Raw genomic sequence first — 27,091 nt, forward strand, 5'->3', positions numbered from 1 at the left:
ATATATATATATGTATATATATATATATATATATATAACACAGTCCTATATAGGTATATAGTTAATTCTTCAAAACCAAAGAGGGCAGTTATCCTGTATTCTCTGAAAACCAAAAAAGCTAGTATAATCAGCAAATTTGCTTATTTCCTTTAAAAGAGAGAATTTAGTCACAAATGTAGGTGGTCCTTCCATAAGCACACCACAGGGTGTCCCTGAGAACCTGGAAGATTTACTCCTTTTCTTTTAGCACCACCTAAATAAAATACCATCCTAATTCATATAGTCTTTTCACCAGTTGTCTCTCACTCTTACCTCATGACTGGAGCACATTTTTTTTTCTCTCTATCAGATGTTTCTTTAGTAACATCATGTCTTTGATTTCTTCCTTGCTTGTAATGCATTGTAGCTTCCTTGTATCCATCATGAACTTCTACATTGCTCTCTCAGCGACACTTATTTTCAGTTCTTTGGAGACCATTGTGTTCCAAGGCTTCTGGCCCTCCAACAATATATACACCAAAAAGAAAATGTGGGGACACAAAAACGTTTTCCTACGACATTCTAAAAGCCTGATTTTACCACATTTTATTTTTAGTTGCAAACAATAATTAAAGTTACGTGTGCATGGCACCAGTGTGTGATCAGAAGGCTGGAGCCGAGAATGCTGTCATATTTTGCTGCCAATGTTCATCCTCCCCACAGCCACACTTGGGCACACTGCTGCTACCTGGCCTAGTTTCTTTTGAGTCCTCTGTCACTTTTCTGCTGAACTTTGCTGACCCCATTCTCTTTTCCATTGAGCCAGCAACCACAGGTGCTACAGTGGCTCCTGAAGGCCCTTTTTTGTTCTTCTTCTTTGTCTGCGATGACAAAGAAAGAGAAATAGCAGCTGCTATTTTCTTGCCATATTAACACAGAGATCCCAGTATTAGGGGGAGAGGAGGATAAAAATGAATAGTTCTCTTTCTGCTATTCCTATATCAGTCATTATTTTCTCCACTGGAATTTTTCAGTTTAGTAATATATCCTGACACTTGTCTTAAATTCATGGAGATGAAAGAAAAAAAAACATCATTTTAAAATATGTAAATAATTGAAACAGTATTAATGGATTCAATATATTAATCTAGTAAAAAAAGTTTTCTTTTGTTATCTTGAAGTACACATGGATGCTATTTCATTTTGCATTACTTTTTCCATTCAAAATGGAAATAATGGTACAGATTCATAGATGATTTTTAGAAGTATTTAAGAGCATGAAAAAAAGCTTACGTAAATAGCTGTGTGTTAAGAAATAAAAATTTGGATGTAGGCAGCTGTAGAATCATCATGAGATAGAATATAGCCCTTCAGTAAGTATTTCTGTCATTGATTAAAAAGTCTTTTAGTTAAAAGTTAGTGTAGCAGTGAGATAGGAATGCCTTGAGACAGTCTTGCTGGTTTCCTTATAAAGGCTTCTTTTCCTCTCTCTCAGTGTGGCAGTGAACGGGAAGTTAATTTGTTGTGTTATCAAGCAGCCAGACTACTTGACAGGCTATGTATTTCTGGCCACTTTCTGATAATGACAGGAGGTGTTTTTTAAAGGATGCTAACTGAAAATTTAAAAATCAGCAATGTGTGAGCGTCTCAAAAGCATGGAGTGCCTCATCAGTAGATACAGACCAGCTACTATCCCACCGTGAAAAGTTGGAGTCGAGGACACCTAGAGTCTGTTCTATTGTGTTAAGCAAAAAACCCCGTCTTTCTTTATCCATAAATATATTAATTACTTGCCACATTTAGAACTTTTGCACAGTAAAGGACAAACTGGGAGGTGGAAGGAGTCCTGCCCACAAAGAGGTCCCATTCTAGGAATTAAAAATGTTTAACCTGAAAAAAAAAAGATCTGCAGGTTATAAAATGATCTAAATGCTCATCCCCATGTGGTTAAAAGCAAGCAAAAAAAAGATGTTCAATAAAATGAACCTCTATACTACAACCAAATACTAAGTTTTGTCACTTTACTTGGGCAATAGCTTCAAAATGTAATTGTAACAATGGCACTTGAGCATTAGCTAACAGGATAACTGAAAGCCAAACGTTAGGTCTCTAAATCCTGGTTCCTATTAGTTCAAGAGATCTGAAAAGACCTTGATCTCCTAAGAAACTTGTCTCAATTTACAGGGAATAAAAATGTATTAAGTTTTAAGTATTTCTGTGTGGTCAATCATTTTAAGCTTATAGGTAATATATACTGCTGGAGAAGGAAGGAAAGTTCTACAAAATGGATTTTATGTGAAAATGAAAAAAATATTCAAGGAATTTGCAATTTTTTAATACTAACTTTTCCAACTTATATGCCTAAGTCAATATAATTTCTTTGCTGCTTATTTTTTTTTCACAGTACTTAAGGGGATTTATTAGCTCATTCATTCAGACATTACTTCTAGCAGTTCAAATTACAACTCTTCCTGGTCTTCTCATCCTGAGTAATTCTTTTTTTTTATACTTCCATAAATACCCTCATAGAAGCAGAGGGAGAGGAAGGAAGATGAAAAAACACACACTTATTTAGCACCTAATATATGCAAGGCTAGATGCTTTACAAATATTATCTCATTTGATCCTCACAACAACTCTTACAGATAGGGGATATTCTGATCCTCATTTTACAGGTGGGGAAATTGAGACAGACAGTGGTTAAATGACTTGCCAAGTATCACACAGGTAGGAGATGTCTGAGACTATCTTGAGACTTCACAAAGGTCTCCCTCTCTCTGGTCTTCTACAGTCCCATCCATCATCCACTTAACTGTGCAATTAATCTTCCTACAGCACAAATATGACTATGTAATGGCCAAAATGCAATGATCATGTAATGACCCATTCAGCAAACTCTAATGACTCCTTATTGTCTCCAGGATCTACCAAAGAAGTTCAAGAACTTCTTTCATAAAGGATACAGCTTACTGATACCTGGACTAGCTTCTTTTTCTGGATTATAACTTTGTATGTTTCCTTGATTGTTTTCTTCATGTCCCTTCTTGTAGGCACAGTGGAAACCTATTGCATCCTATTCATATTCTCCATTTAACTTTCCATTTCCCTTTGGATCATCCAAAATTTTTATACTTCTGAAATTACAGTTTTGCATCATTTACCTCTATATAGTATACCTAGAAGTATATTGGTGTCAACACAAACAATAAAAATAAAATGACATTTGTTGTAAGCAACAGTTTAAGATAATTGAAAGTGCTACAGAGGCAGCTAGTTCTTGGCGCAGTGGATAAATTGCTGATATTGGAGTCAGGAAGAACTGATTTAAATCCAGCCTTAAATACTTCTGAGTTGCATGACTCAAGGTCAGTTACTTAACCTCTGCTTGTTTCCTCAATTATAAAATAGGATTCATAATAGCAACTATCTCTCAAGGCTTTTATGAGGATCAAATAAGATAATATTTATAAGATGCTTAGTACAGTGATAGGCACTTATTAATGTTTATTTCCTTCTTTCCTTTCTACTTTTATTTCTCCAATTCAAAGAAACCCTCTTCCCCCACCCCTTCAATTTTGAAACCAGTTCATTGTGCATCTCTAAGAACAATCCATCCTTGCTGATGGAGAAAAGGCTATAGATCACCTTATTTTTTTCCCTATGGGATTTTTTAGGCAGATGATAATGATTCATTTTAGGATATTCCTTCAAGAATCAAAAAAACATTCTTCAAACAAGTCTGTGAAGGAAATAGTTCAAATAGTTATTCTCCTCTTACATATAAAGAAAATGAGACTCTAAGCAATTAGATAACTTTTTGAGTCAAGGTTTGAATCCAATTATTCTGGCTTGCCATATAATACTTTAACCTAGATGCCAAGAAGATCTTTTTTAATGGTCATATATTTCTTTGATGAAGTTGTAAAGAGTTCTTTGGACTTGAAGAAATGAACATCATGCTATCAACAAACAGAATATCTGGAAGTATTCACCAGTGAGCAGAAATCTTCCCTCCAGTTGAACAATGTGCAGGTGTTGTGCCACTATGACAGTGGCAATCACTTTTTGCCAGTATATATCTCCCTGGTTTATGCCTTACTTGCTATTTTTTGATCTAGTATAATCATAGGTTACATTTTGATGGGGGAAGAGTCAGATAAGAAACATTAAACTGTATTTTGCACTACAGAGCCCAAATCTTTTTTTTTATAACAAACATATCAATTCATGTTTAGAAAGAATAGTATGTTTATTCATTGACTCCTGTTACCTTACTCAAAATTCTGCTTTTATCTTTATGTTCCTCTCTTGAATAAAGACCTTATATCCTCCTGAAAAAAATGTTCTGCTACCTTTAACGATAATAATAAATAATTGTGCTTATATTGCCCTTTAAGGTTTGCAAAGCATTTTACAATTGCTTTTACTCTACAAATTAGGTATCTTAAATATTATAAAATCTGAGAATGCTTTTGTTTGTTTTAAATGAGAACAGTAAACAGAAAGAGGATAATTTGATTTGTTTTTCTCATTGTCAATATACTCTTTGTGTGTTTCAATTGTTTTCAGCTATTGGACTCCCCACCCCAATTTCATTCTATGCAAAGATATAGTCTTATGATAGAATCAGTGATCATTTACTGAGTGTTAGCTCTTTTCCTGCCATTGTACTGATTGATGGGGATACCAAAAAATTGTTTTTGTTTTTGTTTTCAATAGTTCTGGCTCTCAAGGAGGATATAGGTTAATGGGGTAGAGAACATGCAGATCACTATGTACAAACAATATCTACAAAGGGGATAAATTGGAGACAATATCAGAAAGAAGACATTAAAATTAAACAAGGAAGGGGCAGCTAGATAGCTCAGTGGAAGAGAGCAAGGCTTGGAGACAGGGAGTCCTGGGTTCAAATGTGATCCTAGAAACTTCCTAGCTGTATGATCCTGTGCAAATCATTTCGTCCCCATTGCCTAGTCCTTACCACTCTTCTGCCTTGGAACTGATACAAAGTATTGATTTTATGACAGAAGGCAGGGATTAAAAAAAAGTTTAGACAAGGAAAGACTTATTGCTAAAGTATGAATTTAACTGAAACTTCAAGGTAGCCATGGAAAGCAGGAGACAAAGATAAGCAGGTAGAAAGGAAGTGAGTGGAAATTAATGTACCTGGGAGATGGAGTGCCATGAATAAAGAAGGATGAAGATGCCAGTGTCACTGGATGATGAGTACTTGGGGAGGAAGTAAAGTGTAAGAAAACTGAGAGATAGGTGATAGCCACATTATGATGGACTTTAAAAACAAAAAAAAAAGTTATCTCTGATTCTGAAGATGAGAAGGAGTTACTGGAGTTTTGTGAACCTGGAAGAGGGTCAATTGGTAAGTGCTACACGGTCAGACCTTTGCTTTAGGAAGACCAACAAAGATGCTGCTGTAATTTTCTAAGTAGTAAGTGATGAGGAAATTACACCAGAGTAAGGGCATTGTCAGAGAAGAGGAGGGGGCATATCTGGGAGATGTTTTGATTGAAGGTAAAATTAACAGATTATAATTTTTAATAGCAAATCTTTAGTATAATTTGTTTCTTAAATTATAAAGTGAGAAACTTCATAGAATCTTCAAAATGGAAAATCCAAATAATTTTATTTTTTCATGAAAACTATGATTTTGGTCCATTATACTAGGTCCCTTATTTATATTATATACATATATTTTATTCATATTATATATATATACTAAATAAATATACATTTATTTTATTAGAAAATGCAGTGCTGGGTTTGGGGACATCAATCCCCAAAGAGACAATTACAGAAATGGCAGCTAGATTCCCAGGCTAATCCACAATATCCAATTAATCTCATATTATGTCTAAAATACACTAATAATAAATATAATGTTTTCTAGGGAATGTGTATTACACAAATGTATGTGTATATATAAATCCACACATATATAAATGCAGATTTGTATACATAAATATACAAATAAATATATATGTTCCTTGAGAGATAAAGTATTGGAAGTTGCTAGAAAAGGAAGAAACACAACATCTCTGCAAAAACAATTTTTGTTTAATAAGCTCATATTCCCAGCTTAAAAGAAACCCAAGGAAAAGCCACTAAAGACCTTACAAAATAGCAGCTTTTGGGGATATTTTCTGATTTCACTCTAATGTTGTAAATAGAAACTTCAAGTGAACCTAATTAGTGTCATCTCATTTGTGCAGAGTGCCCCCAGGTCTACAATCTAAGGAGTAACTAAAGGCCTCTAGGCAGTTATTATTTTTAAAAAAAGAGTCTCCATTGGACTGCTAGGTTCAAGTTTGATTCATTATCTAGAAGAAAAATATTGATAATTCTGGCTAAGTTCTATAGGTGGTTAGCAATAAGGTTGAGATGGGGAAATCTTTTGTTCCCTATATCTTTTCACATAAAGTTTTTGTCATGGTGAGTACTGTTGTTTTATTTATTTTTGCAACTTTACTGCCTAAATTCAAGGGCTGAGATATTTTGCAGTGTCTCTTTACTTTTCTCTAGGGACTATGGCAGTTACTGGCCATTGTAGATGTTTAATAAATCTTGTTTGATTTATTAGAGGAAATTGTGTTGAAAACTCCACATTGTAATGAAAGGGAAATGGCTATCATAACTGTAACTCAGGCAGAAGGATCATTGAAAATAATTAATTGTGTAATCCCAGGGGCAATTCTATCAGCCCAAAATATGTAGGCAATTCATTCAGATGAAAATTGGTTGATCTGTACAGAAGCCCTAGTTTGACAATCTCTTCTCTTGCTCTTGTCCTGCTCCTCTTCTATCTAGGTCAGCTATATACAACTCCTTAATTTATGAGAAAATTATTTGATTACCACCTATTGTAACTCTAGCCCATTATATAGTTAAAATTAATTTCATACCTTCAGGCCCTACCCATCTCTTCTAGAATAAGTAAACAGCCTTTTCTAAGTGTTCTAATGTTTGTGACAAAGACTCCTAATAAGAAACATGGACAATAAAGGGTCCTTTCACTCCTAATCCACTTCTTGTTATAAAGATTTTTTTCCTAATTTGTTGCTTCCCTTCTAATTTTGGTTGCATTCATTTTATTTGTACAAAACCTTTTTAATGTAATCAAAATTATCCATTTTACATTTTTTTAATATTCTCCATCACTTGCTTGGTCTTAAATTCTTTCCTTTTCCATAGATCTGTCAGGTATATTTTTCTATGTTCACCTAATTTACTTATAATTTCCTTCTTTATATTTAAATTATTTACCTATTCTAAATTTATCTTGGTGTAGGGTGTGAGATGTTGATCTAAACCTAATTTTCCCCCCTGCTATTTTCTAATTCTTCCCAACCCACTTCTTAAAAATATGTAAAATCTTAAAAGGAAAGGTAAAGATCCCCATAGGCTTAAAATATTGAGTCTTTGTGTACTGAATATCAACACTAAGATTTTTTCCACATTTCAGAAGAATGCTCAGACTTTAAAAGTCTCAAGGACATTATCTTTTAGGGCTTGCAATTAGTCCTTGAGATGAAAAAGAAAGGACCAAGGTCATGGGGTTGAGATAAAAACAGTTGATGACTGGATAATGAAATAAAGGCTCCTGATAAATGTTAGATATAGGGTTAGGTGTAGAGAGAGAGACAGATGGTGAGAGAAAGGGAAAAATTGCTGTATGTATTCTCTCTCATTCTTGCTAACCACTCTATGAGACTTACAAATCTTATCCTGAACTGTTACTGGAGTAGAATAAGAATTTGAACTGAGTTTGGACAGTGGATTTTAAGGGAGGATTCTTGAGGAAGAAAAGGAAAAAAATCCCAAGTAAAAAATGAAGAGTTATTCCTATATTTATGTTCTTAAAAACATAAGCAATAATCTGATACAGAAGCATAGGTCAGTATACACTCATGGCTATCAGCTTTAAAATACTATTTTAACTCTCTCTCTCTCTTTCTTCTTGCCTCTCTCTGTCTCTCTCTATCCTCTCCTCTCCCCTTCCCTTTTCTCTTAGCTCTCCCTCTCTCACTCCCTGCATATAGTTTCCAAATAGACCATCTCTCACATTTTCTTCTCATTACTATGATTTACAATTTTTAATGTTTTAGACTTTTAGGATTACCCTATTTTTTTTAAAGTTTGTCCTTCTAAAGTCATCTTGATTTTTATATCAAAAGGGAAAAGAATCAATAGGACATTAAATTAAAATTTTATCCTTTCATAAATGTGGTTTGTCATGAAAGGTACTGAACTAATTCAAACCTTTAAACTCTTTCAGTCAAGGACAAAAGAGAACTCATTTAGTTGAACAGCCGAATCACCTTACACATGAGTAGCCAAGGGAAAGAGTTATACAGCATTGTAGTGTCCTGTGATGGTGTTAACTGCTGTATTGATAATGTTCTTTAAATATCACAAAGCTTTCCAATCTTGTTACCTGATGCAGATAGAGTTTTTAATATTTTATACAACACCTTAAGGAGTAATTTCTTGGAAGAAGATTTGAGTGTCTTGAGCATATGGTGTATATAAAGGGCAAATATATTAGATGAAACACTGGTGCCAGATTAAGTAACCCTATGGCATGAGTTCAACTAACTATGTCCTTACCAGTTCCCTTGGCCTCCATTTCTAGACATGGATGAATTGCAGAAAAGGTTCCCTTAAGAAGTATTTACCTGGAATGTAACATAGTTATTTTGAGTATAGTTCAGAGCCTAAAAAAGCTAGAAAATCATATTGCTTGCTCATCCCTCTTCTGTTTCCCTTCAGTTCTCATTTCCCTCTTGTCTCCTCTTTTCTTTTTTTTTTTAAATTAAATTAAAATTTTTTAAAGCCTTAACTTCTGTGTATTGGCTCTTAGGTGGAAGAGTGGTAAGGGTGGGCAATAGGGGTCAAGTGACTTGCCCAGGATCACACAGCTGGGAAGTGTCTGAGGCTGGATTTGAACCTAGGACTTCCCGTCTCTAGGCCTGACTCTCACTCCACTGAGCTACCCAGCTGCCCCTCTTTTCTTAATTCATCTTTCTTTTTAATCACTTTCTTCCTGATTTCCCTTACTCTAATTTCTTTGTGTTCCTGAAGTCAAATCCAAACATTAGCTCTAGGATCTGTGGTTTGTTGGTGTGGTAACTTCCTCAACTCATGCAGAATTCATCCTTTCTAAAACTTTCAGGGATGCTTAAGACTGGTAGAGGATAAATAATTTGCCCATGTTCTCAGGGAGGTGGGGCTTCTTCACTCTGTGACACGCCATCTTTCATTAAGGAAGATGATGTTTGTGTAGGAAAAATCCAGAGAATGAAGCTTCAAAAATTCAAAAGGTCAATTACTTTATCTCTTTTCTCACCCCCCCACCACAAAAGAGTAGACAGTATATAGAAGAAATAAGGACAGTGATCATGAGACTGGGCAAATATTTAGCAAGTTTCCACCCTTATTTCACAAATCTACTCATTTCCCCCTACAACCTGGAGAAACTACACTAACGATATATTAAAATTAGTTCGAGACTCATTTTCCATTTTTTCTGGGGATGAAATGATGAAAATGCATAATGCATTAAAAGCATACTTTATGTTAAAAACAAACACTGATTTTTAAAACCATTTTTTGCCTCCCCTATAGAACAGTGTTCAAATATTTCGAATATTCAAACTCTTTTAGTTTAGGAAAAATATAAATTGTGGGAAAAATTATAAAAATGTTGACAATGCTCAAATTATGTCAGGTGAGTAAAGACCATTAGTTTAGATTTAGAGTTGGATGGCCAGATAGGTCATTCCTCCCATTTTATAGATAAGGAACTGAGGCCAAGAGGGATGAAATGCCTAGAATTACACAATAGTAAATGTCTGAGGTAAAATCTGAACTCAGATCTTCCTGACTCCAATTCCAGAACTATGTCTGCTCTGCCACCTAGCTGACTCAAGAACTTCAACAAGTGAATGTTTTTGCCCTCAGAATTGACTGTTGGTGACAATTAACTTAATGAAATATCATATTACAACTTTTTAATACAATTTTTAATGTAACACATAAACATGTATAATGAACTACTGTTTTAATGGTGCATAAAATGTCCTTTTTTTTGTTTATTAATGGAATCTTTACTCCAAAGAAGTTATTTGGGGAAATTCATAGAGCAATAATAATAAGTCTAGATAGGTTACTGCTCTATTAATCTACATTAGTTTGGTTAATTCACTGTTACTGCTTCTCTGTAGATTTTCTTTCCTGGCCAGAGGTTGTGCCCACTTCAGTAATTATGGGAATTGATATGCTATTGTGTTCATTCTATTTTCATTTATTTCTTCTCTTTTCTCTCTCTTTTTTTTTTTTTTTGACATGCTGCAGTCGCTAACATATTATGGAGAGAAGAAGGTACTTGTACAAATTACTTTTCTGTATTGCTGTGACTGTTTTAGCACTTATTCAAGTTGTAGTAATTATCTGAATTACCCCAGACTGCCTGTCATTATTTTGCTTTAATGTTTTTAGCTCACCTCACTTAGTGTCCTTTTATAAGCACGCTGCCTTTAAATGCATTTGTTTACAGTGCCTGAAGATGTGACCTCAGTGTTAAAGCATAATCACTGTATCATAAACACTTTGAGATACTAAAAAGAGTCTCAAGTAGAGGCAAAGAAGTAAGACCAAAATATTAACCTCCGACGCTTTGTTTAGGGTGGGATATTTGCGCTATGGAACATAGACTCCTAGCAAGAGGCAAAGTCTATTTCACTAAGATAAGGACAAAATTTTTTTTGGCCCAGGATTCAGTGTACTGGTGGCTTAATAGGATTAAGTAAAAATCCTCTTGGGGACATAGGGAGAAGGGTGGCACTAAAGTAAAATTAAGAATATGAATAACAGCATGGTTCAATAGATAGAGAACCAGGTCTGGGAATCTGACCCAGATTCATTCTAGTTGTGTGACCCTGGGAAAGTCACATAATCCCCAGATGAGTAGCCCTTGCCACTCTTTTGTCTTAGAATTCCTACTAAAGCAGAAGATAAGAGTTTTTTTTTTAAGTATCAGAGCTAGTCTTTGCATCCAGCACCTTCTGATTTTAGATCAAACATGAGATGCTAGATAACTTCTTAATGCTAAAGAAATGCACAACTTTAAAGAAAAGCACAAGCCAGAGATTTGAGGCATAATGACCAGCAAGCAGGACCAGAATCTCAGTGACCTTTTGATGAAGACTAAAAAAAAGAACAAAAGTCATGTGATTGTGAACATGTACTACAGAATGCTCAAATGTAACATATTGACACAAGAATATGCTTTTTTTCCCCTAAAACACATTGTGATTATAGTCAATATCTAGAAGTAATTACAAACTTCAGCAAAAACATATATGCTGAAAGTTCATTTTCTTTGGTGATAATTTCTTCAAATAGAAGATTAGATGAAAGCAAATCTGGATTTAATTCAGATCCATAAAGGAGAATTGATTGCTGAATTTAAAAGGAGGAGAATATTGCAAGAAATTAATAATATCATACTTAAATGCTGAGGATGGCCAGTCATGAAATGCAGAATTTATGAAAGCAGACTTCAAAAGTTTCAAGAAAAAATGATTTTGAAATACAATGACTAGAGAAAAAAGATATTCAAGAGGAATGAGAGACTGAAAATTTAATTTTCTAATTATGAAATAATAAATATAATCTATAAGAAAAAATTAAAATAGATATGAAGGATGCAGGTGGATGATATTATATTTTGAACTCAATAGAAACATTTTAGTATCAAACATTTAAAAGGACTAAAAGAGCTAAAAGGGACTCTAAAGGTCACTGAACCCAAATTACCTCATATTAACAGATGAAGAAAATGAGACACAGGGGTGAAGTGCCCAGCATCACTCAGCTAGGACGTCTGTGGCAGGATTTAAACCCAAGCCTTCCTATACCCTGTCCACTGCAGCTAATTTAACATATGCTGGATTTATAAAAACCTATTATAGAGACAAAACAAATTAATAGTACCAATGTAATTTTTATTGGGCATACCATATATGGAATAGTGTATCTACGTCTGTGTACCACACTTTAGTAAGAACAGTGTCAAACTTTAACTAAAGGGTTGATTTCAGCTGAGCTTTGTAGGAAATTGTCCAGAGAAGAGAAGAGTTCACTGAAAACATCTTAGTTGTCTTTAAATATATAAAGGGAAAATCACATGGAAAAAAGGGGGAGATTTTTGAGTCATTCTGTGTAATAAGAACTGAGATCAATGGCTTGAAATGACAAGATTTCAGATATGACACAACAGCTCAGGAAGATAGTTTTCTATCCATCATGCCACACTGCCTCTCATGTGTTGTAAAAAAACTCATTATGATATATGTCTTCACAAAAAATAAGAAAACAAAAATCTATACAGGTTGATGAGAATAAACTATCAATTTGGAATTAATCAAATTCTTACTATGTGCAAGGAACTAGGAAATAGTAATACTAACTCAAAATGAAAGAGTGAGTCTTGCTGTCAAGAAGCTTGCATAGTATTGGAGAAATATAACATAAACACAAGAGAAGTAATGCAAATTGTATCCAAAGTTATTTCCACATCAAAAGAGTGTTAATAATCAGCAGTAGGGGCAGGGATCAGGAAAGACCTTTTTTTAGGAGATAACACCTGAATTATGCTATGAAGGAAGCTTTGGAGTTCCATAAGGTACAAGGGAAGAGTATGCATAAAAAAGAGAATATAACATGTCTTCATAATACATTTAGTTTCTATATCCAAAATTGTTCATGTCATAAAACATTCTGTTAACTCATAATAATGTAAACATTCCTTCATCTCAGAAAAAAAACAAAAAACTTTCAACGCAGGGATGTTTAAATACTTTTGTTCTATGACCACTTCAACAATCTTGTAAAAACTTATGGACACTATGAGAATAATATTTTAAAGTACATAAAGAAATGAAAGAAACTAACTACACTGAAATAGTTATCACTGTGTCTATCTTTCTATCTCTCTCTCTCTCTATGTCTATCTATCTATCCTTCTGTCCATCTATGTATGTATCCATCTGTCCATCTATCTATATTTCTATTTATCTATCTATCTAACATTCTATGTCTAACTGTATGTCTGTCTCTCTCTATCTATCTATCTAAATAAGTTCATGGACTAAGAGCTAAGAATTTAAAGGTAGAAATGAAAATCTAATTTCACTATTACTGAACTATTTGGAATAAATGGATACTCCTTAGGTATTTATCCCTAATATTTTTCCTCATCAAATGAAATAACAAAGAATAAATTCTGAATTTCAAAAATGGTAAGTTCTAGTTGTAATTGGGAAAAATGGACAGTAATAATGAGAAGAGAATTCTTTTTAATTTCCAAAATCTCTGCTAGCTAAAATTACATAGTTGGCTATTTTAACATCTTATCAGCCATCATTCCAGAAACTGATCTCCAACACAGAAAAGTCCCATGAGTTATAAAGCTAGATGAAGTGTAAAAATAATCGTAAGGTTATGACCCTGTTCTGATTGACCTGACATGAGCTTTTGAGAGAAGCAATCATTAACTCATTTTAGCTGCCCAGGTGAATTTATTACATTTTATTCTGCGTTTCTATAATCTCTATCGTACATGAGCTCTTTCCCAATATGTAAGTAACTAATCTGCAATTTAGTCTTAGAGATTTTCTTTGGACACTCAGAGGTTAAGTGACCTGTACATAGTGAAAATGAAGTGAAAGGGGAATGTATGTTAGACTGAATTAGTCCCATCTCTCATTCAGCAATACCTGAAAATGCCACAATGACTATCATATTTACTTAAATTTTTTCTAATTAAAAAAATGAAAGTGTATCTTCCTAACTTCTGCTATCCTAAATACACATACACACACACACACACACACACACACACACACACATACACACACACACACACACTAAAATGATTATAGATTAAAAACTTGTATAAAACAGAATGCTTATGTTAAGTCTATCTAGAAACTCTATATGCAATTGCATTTATTTATGGTATTAGAGTTGAAAACAAAACTCTATTTACCTTTATTGGCAATATATAACTACAGCATTTTATCATATAAAGCACTGGTAAAGAGAGAATTTGAGTAGAGGAAAACAAATATTAAGTAGTGTACCTTTTTACATTGCATTATTGGCCCATGCCAATAGAATTTCAGTTTCAGTTCAGGTCAGTCTGAATTCATATATATTTATACACACACACACACACAATATACACAAAATATATCATTATGTATATAAACAAACATACCCACAGGTGTATACATACACACATATATATTGAATTGTATATTTAAATAATTTGTAGAATTATAAAATTAATTCATATTATATATTCCCCATAATGTATTCTCCAACATCAGCCAAGTGTCACTGTGCATCAGGATATCCTTAGTAAGAATTTACATAAAACAAAATTGAATTTTCTCAAATCCAAACTCAGAATCTAACATTATAGCTTTATTTTAAAATGAATCTAAAAATCATAGATTCAGAGTTGTAAGGGTCCTTACAGGTCATCTACCCTAAACCTATCATTTTACAAATGGGTAATTAAAGGCCTAGAGTAGTTAAGTAACTTATCCAAAATGATTCAAGTGGGAAATGACAGAAATTTAAAATTCTCCAAATATAAATCACATATGCTTCCTATTATTCTGTATAAACAGTAAAGCAATTAATCAACAAATAATTTGGGTCTTCTATATTCCAGACACTAACTGCTGAAAAAACTTCTAACAATGCAACAGTTCTTAAAAAAAGATCATTACAAGAATTTTTGAAAGCCTAATCCAAACTAGTGTTTAATAAATCTATAAATTTCATATGATCTGAAGCCTTTACCCTACAGACTAAAATATAAGATTTGATAAGAACTTGATTAAGAAGCAAATTGTGAAAATCGATATAATATAGGAGCACAAAAGTCAAAATGGATTTGAAGAGGTGGTAAAATGACTTGTACAGATACATTTTCAGATTTCTCAGTCAATATTTTGTAGAAATTTGGGGGAAATATTTTCAAATAGAAATCACAGAAGCAGAGTGGTATAAAGAATAAAATGTGTTTGGAATTAGAAAGTCCTGGCTTCAAATCCCTGCTTTGGCATTTGCTTTCTGGGAGACCTGGGACAAGTCACTTAACTTTGTTTTATCTCTTGTAGACCTCTAAAAATTTAAGGAGAAAAATAGCTTCTGATCTATACTCATTAAATTATGGGGCTTTTTTCAGTAGAAATTTTACTTGCATATACTAACATTTTTGAAAATATGATTACTGATGTATTCAATTTGAATTTTGCATTTGTGCTACACTGAATATTTATTTTATTCACTTCTCAAATTAGAAATAACAGCTAAAAAGATTTTTTCAATATGCCATTTGTTTGTATAATTATATATGAGAGAAATTATGAAGTATCACATTATCTTAGCAATTAACAAATGAAGTACAATGGTATCTGTAAATATTATCCATGATTAACTGATCAGATACTACCTATTTGCAAAATAACTATTGTATGACTTCATCTGAGAATTAACCTAGAAAATCGGTCTTCACATATTTCTGTATGTACAAATAATATTAGTACATTGAGCAATTATCAGACATAAATTCTCTCTTTGATTTTTTTCATATAAGGTAAATAGAACTGAAGACAAAATTTTCTAAAACTGAATTTAGATATGATAGAAAGTCTGTAGAATTAAGAATACATGTAAGCATATGTACATATATAAATAGAGAAACAGACATAGATAGATAGATAGATACATAGATAGATAGATAGATAGATAGATAGATAGATAGACAGACAGATGGAGAGATAGATAGATAGATAGATAGATAGATAGATAGATAGATAGATAGACAAATAAACANAGATAGATAGATAGATAGATAGATAGATAGATAGATAGATAGATAGATAGATAGATAGACAAATAAACAAATAGATAGGCTAGACCAGGGGTTGGCAACCTTTTTGGTCATGAGAGCCATAATCGTCACATTTTTTAAAATGTAATTTCGTGAGAGCCATACAGTGCTCACAGTGCGCTCCTGTAACAGCGCCTGAAAAAAAAAATTGACTTTATGGCTCCAGCAGAAAGAGCCATATCTGGCCCTCAAAAGAGCCAGATATGGCTCGAGAGCCATACGTTGCCGACCCCTGAGCTAGACAGACATGGATGGACAGTTGGTTGGAAGAAAGGCTATATGGATGGATGGATGTATATTGGCATCACATGTTCTTTGTTATGACATTTATTTGATTAAAAATCAGCAGATATTTATTAAGTGACTTCTCTTTGGGAGGCACTCATTATGCTAGATTCTAGATAAGAACTAGTATCACTTGACATGGAAAATATTTAAGAAGAAATTTTTTTAATGTTATCTGAAGCTGTAATTTCATCAGTGTGGGAAATTCTCAATCTTTGGATGAAAAGCAACTCACCTATAATTTTCAGTTTTAAAAGGTTGCCTGGGAGAAAAAAATTTAGGAACTTTTAAACAGCTGAAAGCTTGATTTTGTCAGAAGCAGAGATGAACTCAGGTTTTTCATAGTACATGGACTTTCCTCTCTCTATTATGATATTTCTTTTCTACTCATAAACTTCATCAAATAGCTTCTTAGACAGTATTCTTAATTTTATCATAATCAGATCAATAAACTCAAAAAGATTCAGCTGCCAAGATGAACAATTCATTAGCCACAAGTCACCCTAAGCAACTAGAAATCTAAAAATGTCTGTTATTCTGTATAAGTCTTTCTTCATATATGTGGTTAATCAGGTTCATTGAGTTTTGGTTTTATGTCTAAGTGATTCATACTTTGTAAGCTATTGAAATATAGGCTAAGAATCAACACAGTTGCAGTTAAACTTTCCTTTTACTTAACAATGATTTGAAACAATTCAGGTAATTCAACCAATTATTTCCAGGTGTGAAGACCATTGAAAAATCAATGTCTATGCAGGCATGCATACCTGTGTAATGTGTTTGTGTGTGTAGATGGATCTTAGTAAATGTAGTTTAATTTTATATCATCATCAAAAAATTTCACATATTAAATATTACAATGCCATTAACATTGGTAGAATAATATTATTTTTATGATTTGAAGGAGAAGTGAAATTCATAGGAGTCCACATTTTGCTAAAATGCTCTATTTAAATCTAATCGGTAGTAAAAAAAATGCATTCATTATTTTTGACTCTCCTAAGTCTGGTAATCATAAGTACCCACAGGTTCACACAACATCACTTCTCATTTTGTAATTTTTCATTTCTTTTATCCCTGTACTTTAAAAAGAAACAGTTCCATAAGTTAATTCTTTGAGAAATATTCTGTATTTAAATAAGTTTGATTCCATACAATTGATTTACTTTTCTGATTCATTTCAATTTCTCTCACAAAGGGAAGTATACAATTTCTTAAGTGAGTAAAATTTGATTAGAATCATAGTATTTGATAGAGTAAACCATTGTCTTTCAGGAAAAAAATATTTCATATAACTGGAAAAAGACCAGATGGAACATGGTAACATTGGGCTAAGTACCAGGAACACTTGAATAGGGCAGAGTGAGTTGTGAACAAAAGCTGAATGTATGCAAAAGTGTTAAAGCAAGTTCAGAAAAGAAATCTGGTTGAAACCTGACTGAGCTGTGGCTTAGATTATAGGATGGTATATGAGGATTCAATTCCATTTGTTCAACTTTATCCCATTTATACAGGGTCTTCTAGAAGGTTATTGGACAGATCATGACACACCAACAGTGTTTTATATAATATATGAACATATTATATACATATAATATATACATATTATAAACATATAATATATATTCATATGACATTCAGAATTCTAAATTTAATCACTTTGCAACCATAATGTAATGCAACCTTATACCAGTGTATGCAATCATAATAAATTGTAACCTTAAGTTATTGCCTGGCTATATGACAATGGTGAGACAAGGGAAAATTAGGCATAGCCCATGATTTTGGACCTGCCATAAAGCTACATGCAAATATCCATATATAAATACACATGCACTATATCTATATCTATATAAAATATATGTCTACACATACGGGAAATATGTATACACAGGTATCCTTGCATGTTTATATATATACATATATACATATATATATTTCATTCTAATTAGAGCACAATAATACAAATTCAGGGTGCCTGACAGTCTTTCAAAGATGCGTTAATTTCTTGATCAAAAGATATCTAAGATATGTAGGTTAAATAACCTTATTTTACTTAATTCTAGAGTTTTTTGTTTGATATTGGGACTATTATTGCTTTAGAGATAAAATATCACTGGGTTTTTATTCAATTAACCAATGAATTACAAGAAGAAATCAGAATTTTTGTCTAACATTACAAAATAATTTTAGTTGTACAATGAAAGATTCTATGGGGTTTGTTTTATTAATAGAAATGCATTCATAAATTGATCTCCTACCAGTGGTAGGGGGATGTTCTGAGTTTCAGGTTGAATATGTTTTTGATGGTTTTATGTTGAACATTCAAATAGATTTTTTTGTTCCTAAGGTCTGGGAATTGGGAACATGTTCTATGTTTTTTATGAAGATGGAATCAAAGTGATACAGCCGATAGAATGTGAATTTCAGAGGCATATTAAACCCAGCGAGAAGCTACTTGGATTTCAGGCAAGTATTTTGCAAATCCCTATGCAGTTTTACTCAGTAATTTTTGCTAAGGGGGAACTTGAAATAAGTTTGTGTCAAACCCCTTGTATAATATTTAAAGACTGAACTCGAATCAGTGGTGCAGGCACTTTCTCTATTCAGTTGCTAAGCCTGGGATACTGTTTGGTATATTAGAATCCCAGAGTTTTCCTTTTTTATTCTTTTACATATTGATACATTTTTAATATTCATTTTCTCTTACTTTGCAATCAATGTTCTACTCTCCCCTTCATCTTCTCCTCCTCCCCTAGATGACAGGTAATATGATATAGGTTATACATGTGCTATCCTGCTATACATATTAGACATGTCCATTATGTTGTAAAAGAAGACATCAATTACTTAAGAAAAAGCATGCAGGAGATAAAGTGAAAATGGTATATTTCAATCTATATTCAGATGCCATCGGTTCATTCTATGGGTTCTATTCATTCTATGGTTCATTCTATCGATAGATTTTTCGTCATAAGTCTAATGTACATTTCTAATCATTACTCTTTTTTTTAAAACAAAGTGAAATACGTTATTTAAGAGACTAGGGATATATATTTTTTCATACCACTTAAGTGACCACACGATTTTTGAAACTTCTTTCCAAAGTAGCTAATGTAGTGTCCATGTACAAAAACAGCTTTTGATTACATGAATTCTATAAATTTATTTTTACTCAGTACCTTACACTATCTGTATTGCAAATAGGTCATAAGTCATTTTGAACCAATAAGAGTTTGTAAAAGTTCATGTACATATATTAATGAAATACAAATGTTCTTTTCTTAATAATTCATTACTCTTTCTTATTATAAATATAATACTCGAAACTGTTACTTTCCATGTAACTTAAAAGATCAATATAGGATTAGTAGACTTTTTGACATTTTCTCTTCTTTAACTCCAAGGTAAACCAATAAGTACTATAGAATGGTATCTTTAATTTAAGAATTGGTGAACTTTATTTGCTTTTTTGGTCTGTTTTGCTTAATTATTTTCTTTTTTTAATAAGAAATAATTCTATGGGAAAAGTTCATTGAGAACAGGACAACAAAAGTCAGCAATAAAATTGTTTTGTCTGTTTTTAGATCTATGGGCTGAAAATTAGGATATTTGGCCCTTTACTAGCTCTGAGATGGGTGGGAAGTTACTTTTACTCTCTAATTCTTGGTTTACTCTTTTGTAAAGTGAGAAAGTTGTAATAGATGACTTTTCTGAGTGTTTTTTATTCCTTCCTGTTGTTTATTTACTAGTAGAGAAATGCTGAAATTTCTAATGTTCTCTACATGATATAGTATGTGGAATATAAAACATAAGACAATAGGTTTTTTTATAGAATTACATCAATTTGAAATATGATAATTATTTATTGAGGCAACTAATTGGTTCAGTGCATAGAGCACTATGCCTTGAGTCAGATAGACCTAAGTATAAACACAGCTTCAGACATTTATTAGCTGTGTGTCCTTGGGCAATCCATTTAACCCATGTTTGCTTATGAGGCAGCTAGGTGGCCACAAAGAATTAGCTGAAACTGAATGATTGAATAACAATAAGAATTATTCTTGAGTGGGGATTATGTGAGTGGCCAATCTGAATAATACCAAACAAATTGTTGAGGTGGTGTTTTTAGCATTAATCTAGAAATAGAACTAGAAAAAAAAAAGCTGTATCAATTACATTTCAAAAATAATCACGTCTATTGACCCTTCATTATGACTGTAGTCAAAATCATGTGATTTATAATTTAGTTCTTTATTAAGAGGGAATTAAGATTAAATTTTGCATTGTTGTTACTTCTTTTAATTAACAAAATCAACCAATCTAAATAGCTCATAGGCTAATTTCATATCAGAAATCAAATTTCTGATATGAAATATATATAGAAATCTTGGAATCCAAAACCATGATGAATTGTAAGAATACCATGGCAATAGCCCACAAGTATCTGGGAACCTCAGATAATGTAAGAAGACTGAGTGCTAAATAATTCAGAGTAAATCCATTCTATCTTCTCCCCTTTCCCATAAGGCACATTCCTAATACTTAAGGCAAAGTCTGATTTTTCTGGAAAGATCATATGGTTTTAGAGCAGTAAAAGAGTGTATCGTCTAGTCTAATCCACCATTTTCAAGAAAAATAAACTAAGAAATTAAGTGACTTGCTCAAAGTCCCATAGCTAGTGACAAAGTCATTATTTTGATTCCAAATCCTGTGCTTGTTCCATTGTCTGACATCTCCACAATGCATCATTATAATGGAGGAGCAAATTAGGAGGGAATGAGAAGCCAATAGCAGGAAATTAGGTAGTAGTATGGCCTTGGAATAAGAAATACTAAGTTTGCATTCTTCTTTAGACAGTTGCTATCTGTATGTCCCTGGTTAAGTGACTTGGCCACTGAGACTTAATTTTCTCATCTCCAAAAGAGATGATTATAAAACCTCCCTGAAAGACATGTTATGAGACTCAAATGAGATCACATGTTAAAAATGCTACCTAAGTACTATTATTAGCTATTTTTTGCCCAATTTCCCTAGACAAATAGAAGAAAATCTAGTATTCTAAATAAGAACAAGAAAAAGTGTCATGTAGCATTTTTATCACTTCCATTTGATTATTATTTTTAACATTAGCTGATTTTTATATCAAAATAACTCATTTATTTATCCATTCAATATCCCATGCTAGTTTAATTTAAAATTTTATAACATTCTATTCCTTTTCAAAAAAGTTGTTTTCATGGTGTTTCATTTCTCATCATAAAAGGTAAATATCAAAGCGTATACAGAATTAGGATAGATATTTAAATTGGATCTGTATTGAACACATTTTTTTTTCGGCAGCACTGTGGTCTTGCTGTGTTTCTGTAATATTTAAGTTAATAGAGATGTATTTAGGAGGCTATATATTAATCTGATCCAGAAAGACAATATATGGAAGATTCAAATTAGGAAGGTGATTTGTTTGAAGAGGTTAGCTACTCTGTCACTACATTGTCACCTCCGGGCTTTTATTACATAGATTCAACTCTTAGAAGGAATTTTATTCATGTCTCAAAAATCTATCTCTTTATTTGAGATATGCTGTCAGTAGGTGATAGAAATCTGTCATAGACAAGCAGCCTGAGCTATGAAATATCTATTTCCTGAAATGCAAGTAGTGGTTCTTTAAAGAAAATTATTAAACTGAGAAAGTTGACTCATCAAAACCAAAAATAAAAAAGTGATGGTGTTTTGACATGATTAGAAGCAGATATTTGGACAAAGGCTACCAAATAAAATTGTTATCATTTATCCATCATTGACCCTTTGAATGAGATATGTATATATCTGAATATATATATATATATATATATTTTCTGAAATACTTATATTTCAGAAAAAAAAATACTTTTTACGACTGAACAGCAACAACAAAGTAAACCATGGGGAGGCTTTGGAATCATGGCCTTTCTGATAAGACCAGCATTTTCCTGGAGACAAAGGTTAGAAGCAGGGATATTTAAACAACTGCTAACAAATTATATTGTTATGATTTGGGCAACTGACCCTTTAAATGAAATATGTTATATGTACTTCAGAAAAAAATAATATTTACATAAAATATATCATCCTGAACAGTGACAACAAAATAAACCATAAAGACATTTTGGAACCATGTCCTCCATTATAAGATCAACATTTTGTTGGAGGAACTTCATTTGTTCCATTCTTAATACAAGATAGATTTTACTAAAGGAAGACAGAAGGACTTCTGGAATCTCACTGGCCCTTATTAGCATCCCCAGAAAGGATCATTGTATCCTTGGTGCAGGCCACCTCCACAATCCCATTTTACCTCCTTGGATAAATCAGAGCACAAAAAAGACATGCAAAAATAAATGTAATACAAACTAAAGTTTGAAGGAAGATAAAAAGTGAATTTTTTTTTAAAAAAAGAAGCTCAGAAAGACTTCACAGAAAACTGGCACCCAGAGGGGAAAAAGTTTCTTAAAAATGTAACAAAGACTGAAGCTTGATTAGAAAAGTCTTTAAGTTTCAGTCTAAGGAATGTGAACTTTATCTTAGAAACAAAAGGGATTTGCTAAATGTTTTTGATCAAAGGAGTAAGTGTCAGATCTATGCCTTGAGAAGATTATTGGGAATAAAATAAGCATTTGGCATTGATTAGGGTCAGATTACCTTTAAGACACAGCCAGAATCTTGGAGAGGATTCCTGAAGGAGAATCTGGAGGAGCTTGAAATCTGCTGGGATCCAACTGCCCACTCTCTCCTGGAGGTGTGTCTGCTTTGGGAGGAAGCTAGTCCTTCAGCTTTCTGAAAGAACTGGAAAACTTAGTGACAATTGAAGGAGAAAGCAGGTTGGAGTGTCAGGAATAAGGTTGTGGAGAAGATCAGAAAGAAGAGAGAAAGAATGTGTTTCCTGCATGTAGCTGCTGACAGAGGAAGGCCATTTTGAGGCCTGTCTTAGGCCCAGAGCCTGATTTAGGCCTGAAGAGTGGCAGTTTGCAGAGAGAGAGAGAGATTCAAAGCTGAGAGAAATTTACACAGACAGTAAAACCTTTTTTTTTTTTTAATAATTTTTTTATTTTTAGAAAAGTTTTCCACGGTTACATAAGTCATGTTTTTACTTTCCCCTTCACCCCTCAACCCCCCCGACCCCCACCACTGTAGCTAATTTGCATTTCCACTGGTTTTATTATGTGTAGTCAGTCAAGACATTTACACATTATTGATAGTTACATGGGTGTGGTCTTTTCAGGTCTACATCCCCAATCATGTCCTCATCAACCCAAGTGTCCAAACAGTTGTTTTTATTCTGTGTTTCTACTCCTGTAGTTCTTCCTCTGAATGTGGGTAGCATACTTTTCCATAAATCCCTCAGAATTGTCCTGGGTCATTGCATTGCTGCTAGTACAGAAGTCCATTACATTCGATTTTACCACAGTGTATCAGTCTCTGTGTACAGTGTTCTTCTGGCTCTGCTCCTTTCACTCTGCATCAGTTCCTGGAGGTCTTTCCAGTTCACATGGAATTCCTCCAGTTTATTATTCCTTTGAGCACAATAGTATTCCATCACCAACATATACCACAATTTGTTCAGCCATTCCCCAATTGAAGGACATACCCTCCTTTTCCAGTTTTTTGCCACCACAAAGAGCACAGCTATAAATATTTTCATTCAAGTCTGTTTATGATCTCTTTGGGGTACAATCCCAACAATGGTATGGCTGGATCAAAGAGCAGACAACCTTTTATCACTCTTTGGGCATAGTTCCAAATTGCCCTCCAGAATGTTTGGATCAGTTCACAACTCCACCAGCAATGCATTAACATCCCAATTTGGCCACATCCCCTCCAGCATTCATTACTCTCCCCTTCTATCATTTTAGCCAATCTGCTAGGTGTGAGGTGGTACCTCAGAGTTGTTTTGATTTGCATTTCTTTAATTATTAGAGATTTAGAACACTTTCTCATGTGCTTATTGATACTATTCATGTCCCTTGCCATTTTTTAATTGGGGAATGGCTTGATTTTTTATACAATTGATTTAGCTCCTTGTATATTTGAGTAATTAGACCTCTGTCAGAATTTTTTGTTATAAAGATTTTTTCACAGTTTGTTGTTTCCCTTCTGATTTTGGTTATATTGTTTTTCTTTGTACAAAATTTTTTTAATTTAATATAATCAAAATCATTTATTTTACATTTTGTAATTTTCTCTAACTCTTGTTTGGTTTTAAAATCTTTCCTTTCCCAGAGATCTGACAAGTATACTATTCTGTGTTCACCTAATTTAATTACAGTTTCCTTTTTTATATTTAAGTCTTTCACCCATTCTGAATTTATCTTGGTGTATGGTGTGAGATGTTGATCTAAACCTAATCTCTCCCACATTGTTTTCCAATTTTCCCAGCAGTTTTTGTCAAATAGTGGATTTTTGTCCCAAAAGTTGGGCTCTTTGAGTTTATCATACACTGTCTTGCTGATGTCACTTACTCCAAGTCTATTCCATTGATCCTTCTCTCTGTCTCTTAGCCAGTACCATATCGTATCATTTTGATGACCACTGCTTTATAGTATAGCTTAATATCTGGTACTGCTAAGCCACCTTCCGTCACATTTTTTTTTCATTATTTCCCTTGATATTCTTGATCTTTTGTTCTTCCAAATAAACTTTGTTATAGTTTCTTCTAATGTAGTAAAAAAGGTTTTTGGTAGTTTGATAAGTATGGCCCTAAATAAGTAAATTAATTTGGGTAGAATGGTCATTTTTATTATGTTAACTCATACTACCCATGAGCAATCAATGTTTTCCCATTTGTTTAGATCTAGTTTTACTTTTTTGGAAAGTGTTTTGTAGTTATGTTAGTATAATTCCTGTATTTATTTTCGTAGATAGATTCCTGAGTATTTTATATTGTCTAGGGTAATTTTAAATGGTGTTTCTCTTTCTACCTCTTGCTGCTGTGATGTGTTGGAAATATATAGAAATGCTGATGATTTATGTGCATTTATTTTGAATCCTTCAACTTTGCTAAAAGTGTAAAAACTTAATTATACTAAAGAAGATTATTAATAAGCATAGTGTATTTTAGAATAGACTGGGAATTATAATAGATTAAGAAGTGGGAAGGAGGATCAAGGAAACTTGAGCAAGAAGAAAGTTCTTGAGAACAAGAGGGTGTGGGTAAAAGTTCAGATCCGTTTTTAGATTAGAGAATTAATCCTAATCCTCAAACCTTTGTTTACCTTTCCTTTCCTACCTTAAACCTTTTCAATGCTTATTAAATAGGTTTGATAATAGGACTGTCTCCAAGTAATTTTACTAGGTTATTTTTTAACTAGGCCCAAGGACTACAAAGAACCTTAGCTCAAACCTAGCTGAACCAACTGCCTTTAACAACTTTAACAACAAACAGAGATACAATGATACTGTATCCCAATTTACATCTGACAAGATTATGGCAACTGGATAAAGGATGGATGGGAATTGTGGTAGAATAGGAATAAGAGATGCAGTTACGAGGCTGTTCAATAGTCCAAGCTAGAAGTGATGAGACTTAAACCAATGGACAGGAAAGAAACAGACTGTATTGGTTCCTTCACAAATAATTTTCATGGATTTTGAAAAGACTTATAAGTAGAAGGGTGGGGTCTACCAAATTGTGCTTCGTTGTTGTTATGGGTTTGTTTGATGTATTCCCACAAAGATCGTCTTGAAGTTTGAAGTAAGAAAAAGAAAAAGGACAACAATGTAGTGATTTTCAGGTGTTATGATTAAAAATGATGAGGGCCGAGATCAAAAGGGAGAATAGTATTTTAATAAAAGCCATGCTGATAGAGATAAACTGACCACAAGCCTGTAAGAAAAAACCTATTCCAACCTCACCTCAGCCATTTACTTTCCTCTCTCCTCTAGCTCAGGTAACTAAAGAGGAAGTTCCAAGTCACTTCCCCCTAATTTCAAACAGTCCCTCACCTTGAATACGTCATCCAAAACCGGAAACCCATGAAACCCGTTGGACCACGGGAAATGTAGTTTTAAGGACCCCCACAGGTCCACAGAAGTTTGTCAAACATTATATTGAGGTTCAATCCTTCCAAATAGAACCCCAGGTGATTTTAACTAACACACAGGAAAAACTATTAAAGCAAACTTAGAAAAATAAGGACACCCAAGGTCTTTTCTTCCCAACAGTAGCTAAAACCATGACTTTAAAAACATTCCTCATATAAGCTGTTAATACTGAGAGGAAATGTGCATTCCTCTATATAACTCATTGACCAGAAAAGTTTAGATATCAACTGAATCCATTATAAAGTATAATACATCCTCCAAGCCTCTGTGAAGAAGCAGTTAGTTTGCTCTAAATAAAAATTCAATTTTGCTACAGTCAGATTACATCAGGTTTCAGCTTGTGATCACCAGTCTGGTAGGATTCTTTGGAGCTACATCAGTTACTCTTTCTTCTCTCCTTTTTTTCTTTTATCATATGGCTTTGCTAGATAGGATGCTTGCTGTATTTGCCCCAGTTGTATACATGCTTTTCATCTTGTCACAGTATATAAGTTTAGTATGAATGGAATGCTATAATATTCTTACAAATGTGTACTGGAGCAAATGAAACAAAATCCTGATTTTCAGGAAGACATGACATTAAGAAGAGGCTTTGATTTGCCCGACCAGTAGGATTGCTGACTTACTGACTTGTTGTATAGAGTAAAGATAGTATAATTTCCTGTTTTAGTACTGGTCTTTATCATGCTTCCCTATTTTATTCATTTTTGAGCTTACTAACCTTTTTTGTGTATCTACAAACTGTCAAAGAGAAGTTTAAGT

The 27,091-nt window shown here is 33.2% G+C and overlaps 1 protein-coding gene across 3 annotated transcripts in view; it reads left to right on the plus strand.

Annotated features, from left to right (window-relative positions):
• The window catches only part of FSTL5 (follistatin like 5), an 862,438-nt gene that overhangs the window by 727,651 nt on the left and 107,696 nt on the right, over positions 1 to 27,091 (plus strand). For 2 of the 3 annotated variants that reach the window (XM_044680057.1, XM_044680058.1), the window contains exons 10-11: positions 10,348 to 10,374; positions 18,600 to 18,718. In XM_044680057.1, coding sequence (XP_044535992.1) covers positions 10,348 to 10,374; positions 18,600 to 18,718 — 146 coding nt within the window. The remainder of the gene's footprint in view (positions 1 to 10,347; positions 10,375 to 18,599; positions 18,719 to 27,091) is intronic. The other variant, XM_044680059.1, reaches the window with a different exon arrangement.

Source organism: Gracilinanus agilis, chromosome 6 (genome assembly GCF_016433145.1).
Source record: "Gracilinanus agilis isolate LMUSP501 chromosome 6, AgileGrace, whole genome shotgun sequence".
Classification (NCBI taxonomy): Eukaryota; Metazoa; Chordata; class Mammalia; order Didelphimorphia; family Didelphidae; genus Gracilinanus; species Gracilinanus agilis.